Source organism: Barbatula barbatula (assembly GCF_947034865.1).
Source record: "Barbatula barbatula genome assembly, chromosome: 19".
NCBI classification, from domain to species: Eukaryota; Metazoa; Chordata; class Actinopteri; order Cypriniformes; family Nemacheilidae; genus Barbatula; species Barbatula barbatula.
Window position 1 is genome coordinate 13,361,793 of NC_136782.1, and position 8,005 is coordinate 13,369,797.

General features: G+C 37.2%; 1 protein-coding gene across 1 annotated transcript; it reads right to left on the minus strand.

The window, feature by feature from the left end:
• Positions 1-67: 67 nt before the first annotated feature.
• LOC306908938 (cdc42 effector protein 2) lies at positions 68-3,548 on the minus strand. Its single transcript, XM_079482233.1, has 2 exons — positions 3,382-3,548; positions 68-1,786 (listed from the first exon to the last, which is right to left on the minus strand). The coding sequence occupies exon 2, from the start codon at positions 1,564-1,566 to the stop codon at positions 709-711; it is 858 nt and encodes a 285-aa protein (XP_079338359.1). The 5' UTR covers positions 1,567-1,786; positions 3,382-3,548; the 3' UTR covers positions 68-708.
• Positions 3,549-8,005: the final 4,457 nt, after the last annotated feature.

An 8,005-nucleotide genomic window follows, 5' to 3' on the forward strand; every position in this document is an offset into this window, starting at 1 on the left:
AATGTTTAATAACTCACATTATAGGTGAATAAAATCATGTATTTTTTATATGATTAAAACACAGAATGAATTTGTTTAAGGTTTTATTTACATGGATGTGTATTTCATATATTGCAATACAATAACTACTGTAATATAATATATCAATAAAAATACAAATTTTACGCAGATTATTTAGTACTCAAGAAGGCAGCAAAAGGAATTTTCACAGATCACAGCATAGACAGATGATTAATATGTTTTACATTTCTGCATAAAATGTTAACTCATATGAAACTGTAACATGATTGGTCATGTCTTAGTAAACTTTCTCCTGAATGTACTACACTTTATACATTTCAAACTTTGGGCGAAACCTTGAAAAATAAACTATGTAGCCTATAATCCTTTCCCTGTATATGATAGTTTACAAGTACAGAGCAAATATACAAAATGAACATGTTGTTAGTGCTTGAATATTTTGTTTCCAGTTAGGTCAGAATGCATAATGGTAGCAAAACATATTAAAACTCTTCCTGTCATGTTGGAGCATGTTTGTGCTATGACCACATTAATAAAAAAACAGCATCATCGTCTTAGAGTTGCAAAATGTAACAATAATTGCCCAAGAGAACAATTTGCTATAATTATTTATGGCTGGAAATATGCCACAGTCAAGTAGTCATCCCAATTTCTACATTGTCCTCTAAAACAGCCATAAGAAGATGATCAGCTCATATGTCTCTCCTCAACACTCTTATAACGGTCCATGATCCTAAGAACATCCTCCAAAATGGATGGTCCCAGATCCAGGTCTAAACCCATTAGGGACTCGGAACGTGACATGGAAGGTGAGACGGCCAGAGACTCGCAGTTTTCGCTACGCAGGTCCTCATTACTGAGCCCAGTATCCGAGTCCAAACTCAAGCCTCGCTTCGGGTCCTGTGGACCACAGCCCTCCGAGATGGAATCATCTGAGGATGCCTCAGACAAAGATCCCGTGGAAGGCACCAAGTGTGGAAGGACTGGGATTGAAGCAGACAGATTAAACTCATGGCAGGGATTCCTAGAATGTCCAATCCCTTCCTCACACACAGACATGGAACGGTGCTGCTGAATGCACTGATGCTCTTGTGGAGTGTAATGATGATGATACTGCTGCTGATGAAGAGGTGATGAGTGCTCATCTAAATGCAGACGTGGTGGTTTAGGAGGAGGTTGCTCAGGGTCAATGAACACTGGCATAGAGATGGTGGTTTTGAGAAGAGAATTGTGGAGGGAATTACGACTGCGATGATAAGCGTGACTCTTCCTGTTCACGTCAAAGATCTCATCCAACCTTCTGTCGATGCTGTGTGAACGAGAATTAGGTGACTGGCTGAGGGCAGGAAGCATATCAAGCTTACCTTGCAAAAATCCCACATCACCAAACATGTCACTCTCTCCTTCAGGGCCGACATGGGCACTGTGGCGCAGATCGCCTAACGGTGGGCTTATCATGTCACCTGATAGAATGTCACGTATTTTCAGCTTCTTTCCGCGCTTTGGTGTAGACGTCTTTAAGTATATAGGAGTCTTGGCTGGCATCCTGTTGCCCAGTATTTAGTGAAAAAAGTCAATATCTGCTGTTTCTTTGTGTAAGAACTTAAGAGAAACCTCACTCTGATATTAGCATTTTCATATGTAGTTTATTTGACTTTTTAATATCTTGATGGGAACAGCATGGATGCATTTATGTTTGTGACTCCTGTGTTCGAATTCTTGAGCAGCTCCCGGAGTGTGACATCGTAACACCACATCCACAGATCTGAGAAGGACAAAAAAGATTTACTACCTGGGTTGCTGAATTTCAATAAACAAACAAAAGCACATATAGTCACTTTATAATCGGAATGACAAAGCAAACATCTCTCTGTTTTTCTTATCCCCTGAGAGGTGATTTATATTTTTTCCTTTGCAGTGAAAAACATAAATCCTATAAATGACATGCCCCATAAAACACCAAGTGTTGCAGGCATTTGTTTGTTTAAAAAAAGGTATAATACAAAAGCGGTTTGCTTTCTGAATAATGAAATTTGTCCAGAACTTGGTCGTAAATTGAGATTTGACTATAGACTTTCTTTAAATCCTTTAAAATCGCTGTGTTCTTCTTTGAACTTTGGTCCTTCAGGTCGATCCACACTGGCATTCAACATTTTAATAAAACGAGAAAACTGTAAACATTTGGAACATAACAAAATAACAGCAAAGTTTATTATTAAGTGTCTCTATAGCCTCAGAGATAGCTTTATTGGTTTTGACTATGAACCCTTTGTTTGACCCCACACTGGGTTTATGTGCGGTCTTAAAAGCCCTGAATGTTTTCTTATAATAAACCTCTTTGAACCAAAATACATCTATTACAATATCTGTTATATGTTTATTCTTAAATAGACATGAGCATGAGATGAACATATATAAATTAGAAATAAATAGAGGGTCATTTTCGAGCCGCTGCGTGTCTGTAAATGTTCACAGATTATAGACTTGGTGGTTATTTTTGCTTGACCCCTAAGACTTAAGTGAATTACGCCGTATGTCTCTGGCACAGCACGCATTAAAACGAGCAGAACACAGGGTGTAGGCTATATTACATTTCTGTTATTGTTTTTCTCTGGGATGCCACATGTTTTTTTTACCATCCAGACTATGATGCTAAAATTAACTGTGAACACAACATTGTAAAACGAAATGAAAATTACTTTAATAACAAAACGATGTCTTCATTCAAGAGCCACTTTGATTCTCTTTTTTATTCTCGTGATCCTTTCCAAGTCGCTTGCAGCAGATACGCGACACTGATCTATTATGTAACTCAGTCCTTGAGATCAGCCCGTTCCCGGATTTCCCTAGAAAACCACTTGGTGTCATTGCTTTATCGTGGCTTGAATTTGAGTCTAAAGTTACACCCATCGTGCATAAATCTTGGGATTTGTCAGAATTCTGTTATTGTAGGCCTACATCAAATTGTGATCATTCGTGTTTTTATCTGTCTGTTTGTTGTAAGAAGAGGCAACTACTTTATAATAAAGGGAATTGTGCTTTTATGATCACCACGACCCTCGTAGGCTATTTATCACCAAATAAGCATCTGTTCTATGGCAAATACAGAGCAGCTAGCTCAAACTCCTCTATTGTAGTAGTACTCTTTAAGGATGGCGATGGCTTCTCTAAACTGGCTTTAAATTGTCAATGAAAAATCCAGTTGTCAATCCAGTTTTGATACGTGGAAAGTTTGCGTCAAGCAAATCCAGCACGAAATCACTATGCGACTCTTCTATGCCTGAGCTACTGAGATTCCAAGTTTAATAATGCGATATGGATAAATAACACTCCACACAAAAGTCACACGATTATACTTGCCTTTGATATTCGCGTGTAAAATGTCGTTTCTCTGCAGGCAGGTTATTCCGGGTTGTTAACAGATAAACTGCGCTCAGTGCGCGTTGTCTGTAGGGCGAGTAAACCTCTTAAGTGAGCTGAAGCGGAGGGTGACGAAAAGCGCGAGGAGGGCAGGATGAGGGGCGTGCGCGCATGATGCTCTTGAATGAGGACATCTTTGGCAGCCTGGACCGAGTTAGCAAAAAAGGATTTTGTCTACATCACCATATTTCAGTACTTGTAAATCAGATTTATACCTAGTCCGGGATAACACTTTTTTGCTTTATAATTTATTATAAAATATTACAAATGTATTCATGATGTATTCATGTATTAAGGGTGTAACTTAAAGTCAAATATTCCAAATCAAATGTTCTAAAGCTCATAAAACTTACGCTATTTTTGGAAATATGCATATTGTAACATAGTCTATGTTGTTATTGACCTAAAATATGTGTTTCCTGAGATTATAATTTGTCCGTTTAAAGAGGTCAGGGTGTAACTGTGCCCTCTTTTTGTTGTCGGCTGGAGCTGTTGTCTGCCAAAGCACGCTGGGCTAGTGCTTTAACTGAGACAGAAATGCAGACGTTCGCATGTAGAAAGATGTTGAAAACAGCAAAGAAAACCTTTTTTATTTGCTGTAATTAGTTTTCTCAAAATTAGAAACATTTGTTTGACACAGTCCACACAGTCACACTATGGGCCAAGTTGACCTCAGACAACAAATATGCCTTCTTAAAGCACCCAATAAAACAGATTTCAGTCTGTTTAATGGATCTGTGGGTTTAAGCTCCAGTTAATGTTAAAATGAACTATTCCTTTTTTAAAGACAAATTCGACATTCCATATAACCCAAAATAACCTACTTTTTCCAGATTATTGGAATCTTGGAAAATTCCATTTCTGGACGTTTCCTGTAAATTTCAGCCTGATTTCATTTTGTTTCATCACACGTGACTGAGCCATACTGTCCCATTATTTGTGTGAAAAAAGTTCCTTATGAAGTTATGATTCAGTGACCTAGAAATTCCCCTTCTCCCACTGACAAAACGCTAATGGCATTAATACGTCTGCGGTATTTTGTAGAACTGGAAAAACTTTTCTTTAATATGAAAGAGTCAGATATAGTCATTACAAACAGACAATTCAACAGATAATTGCAAAAACCTTAAGAGGATTTAGACTGTCCTCCCTTATCACATTTTTTGGAAGGGCTTTTGAATGTCTTTAATGTCTGCTCTGGTTGAATTAATCAGTGGTTCTAATCCTAACATCAGAATTCGAGGGTTCAATTGCTGGTCAGCTCTGACGCAAAAGGACAAAATGGACCCTCAAGTCAATTTAACCCCCCTTCTGTGGAGGCCTAGCAAGTCATCAATCCATCAAAGATGTCACTGTGTATATTGTGTGAACGGGCAGTAAGCGTGGAATGCTGAATGAGAGACAGATTTGTAGGACAATTGACTGGCTAAGTGACCTTACCAGTAGGAATTCTGGGAATTTTGAGATGTGACATGTGGTTTGCATTAGTGCTCTGAGCGTTTTCACTGCATGCAGCCCTGTCACAGATTCTGGGAAGATGACACTCTAAGCTTCAATAAAAAGGGCTAAAGTTCCACCAGAACCCCATACTGGTTTCAGACAATAGCAAATTGTGTGTTTTATTCATAGACAGTGGCTTCTTTAGAATTTCACCTATTGCAACATAAAAACGTAAAGGGATTGTTCAGTTATGTTATCACTTATTTACCCTCATGTGTTTCAAAACATGCATACTGTGTGACTTTGTCTTATAAGAAGATCTCTTAAGAAATGTGGTTTGTGTCCATGATGGATGGAATGGAAGTCAATAAGGACCAGTGTTGTTTGTTTAATGTTCTTCAAAATGTCTTCTTTTGTGCTGAACAGAACACAGAATTGTATAGTGTTGGAACAACTTGATTTTCATTTTCATGTGAACCATCCCTTTAAATGTGTGTTTGTGCTACAAACATAATAATTTGTTAACCTTAAACATTAACCAGTTAATCACTAAACAAGCTTTATGAATAGATAGATGGGAGGATGTTGTAATAGGGTCAGTTTGCCATAAACCCATACAAAGCACAAAAATAGATACCCAAGGTTTAAGTCTGTTTCTATGAGGAGTACTAAATATTTCCATTCATAATGTGTTTTGTCTTAAGCTCCCACAAGGACACATTGCTGCCAACGTGGGCTGTGAAAACAATACAAGATAAGAAAACGGTACAACGTGTACTAAAATAGAACAAAAAGAGACGGATAAAATAAATCTATAGATCCACTGACAGATAATCCAGTTTAAGCACTTTCACAGAAAGTCCACAAAATTGCTGTGAAGTAAGCCTACTGCTGCAATTTAGTGAAAGTAGACCTGGGAAAAGCATAACTCAGCAGGAACAGAAATTAACAGACTGAATGACCCATTTAGTGGAGATAGTTCCCAGAGGGCAGAGGGGCTGTTGTGGGAACTAAGTGCGCTTTGATTGAAATGGATGCAGTGATTATCATTCACACACAAACACACACTTTCAGATAAAACTCAAAGTTGCGTTTACATAACTAAATAAAAGAAACCATTACAGGTCATTATTACAATTCAAGCAGCAAAATATTGCATATATGTACATTACAAACGTTAGAATGATTTGATGTTTGCAGTTGATACGCTCATGCATTCGAATATCAAACTTTAAAGACATAATTTTTTTTTTAATATTTTTGGCTGTTTTTATCCTTACTGTCCACAATAATCTATTTTAATATATTATTTCCTATTTACCCGTGCCAGTCTGTCTGAACTAGGAAGAGATTGTGCTGAATGAAAAGGAAGGCTCCACTCAGAGAGGGATTGAAGGTCCCACTTTGTTTTTTCCAAAGGAAGTTAGTTTTGTTTTTGAGGTCTCTTGAGCAGACATGTTGTTCCTGGTCCAGCACTGGCTCACGTCGGACTTCCCAGACTAGAATTCCTCAAAAAGGGCAGGAAATAGGGTGGAGGGACATAAGGGAAGGTTGTAGATGTGACCACATGGGAATCTCTGAACAAATTTGGCATGACACTTAGTGAGACCTAATCTCCTAAAGAGGGATAGTTTGACGATGAAGTTCAAATTTTAACAAGCAAAAGGCTCATGGTAAAATGTTTTCATTTAGTCTCTCACAGTTTGTTTTACACATAAACATTTAATTGTGAGGCTGCATTACTTTGTGAACCTGATAGGTGTGACTAAAGTCTATTTAAAGGCATAATGCCCTCCTCCCATGTTATTCCAACTCCAACAAGATGTTAAGCAACATGTTAGTCACTTTTGACACTCATAAGAGTCGAGTTGCATCAAACTTTAAAAAAATGTCTTGGAACCAAGTTAACCAGTCACTACAGGTTAAGAATGAACATGAACACGATGATAAAATATACATCGAACACGTCACCATTTTTCTCAGTAAATACATTTCTCAAGGTGCTGTTGAAATAAAGAAAATTACCAGATGTCGGTATAACAATCCAAAAAAATCAATACATACAAAGAAAACAAAACAAATAAGTTCATGTATAATTTAGTTATGTATAATAGCTTTTTAGTGGATGTTGAAATTTCAGCAGGACAATGATCCCAAACACACAACTAAGAAAACTCCCAATTGGTTTCAGAGAAAGAGAATAAAGCTGCTAGAATGTCCCGGACAATCACCTGACGTGAATCCAATAGGAAATCTATGGAAAGAACTAAAGATATGAGTTCATAGAAAAGGCCCATGGAACCTTCAAGATTTGAAGACTGTTTGTGTGGGAGAATTATTTTATTAAATAAAATTCATTAAGCATGTTAAATACTTTTTACCCGTCTCATTCCATTTTATTATACGTAACTTAATTTGTGAATTTACCTGTTTTCTTTGTATGTATGGATTATTTGGATGTCAACAACACCCCATATTTATTTAAACCCCTGTATCTTTAAGGCCCCATTAATGAAATTTATATAATACATTAGAATGCAGAAATCACGTGGGCTCAAACAGTGTTGAGAATACATGCCTGTGGATGGAGATGTGGGTTCATTCTGAGAAAAGCTGTGCAAGCAGTGTAAAACAAAAGAGCCAGGCTATAATAAGCTACTTTAGAAGAACTCTACGCAAATGTAGCCTGTTTAATGAAGTCCTGTTTCCCTGCCAGAGAAAATCAATTGTCTTACCACCCTAGTTTTAACACAGCAGGGTGTGGCAGAACTCTGCATAGAAACATATTTACAAGATAAAGTTAAAAAGGATCTTATGTTGTTTTATTTTAGTGTGGCTCAAACAAATCAAATCTGTTTATCACTATGACAGACAGACACAATGTAACAATGTATTATAAAAGCATTTAACAGCTGTCCTGTGTTTTTCTACTGTAGCTTAACTGAAATCTTTAAAATGATTGTTTATAAAGTTCTGCACTTCAATATCCTAATGTTTTATTTTACAAAATCCTGATCCACTGGATTTGGGAGTGTCTGAGGAAATGAGTCACGTTGTGCTCATATACAGTAGTCAGAAGAATCATGATATTGTCCCTGATTCACACTCTGCTCCTGTTCATTTT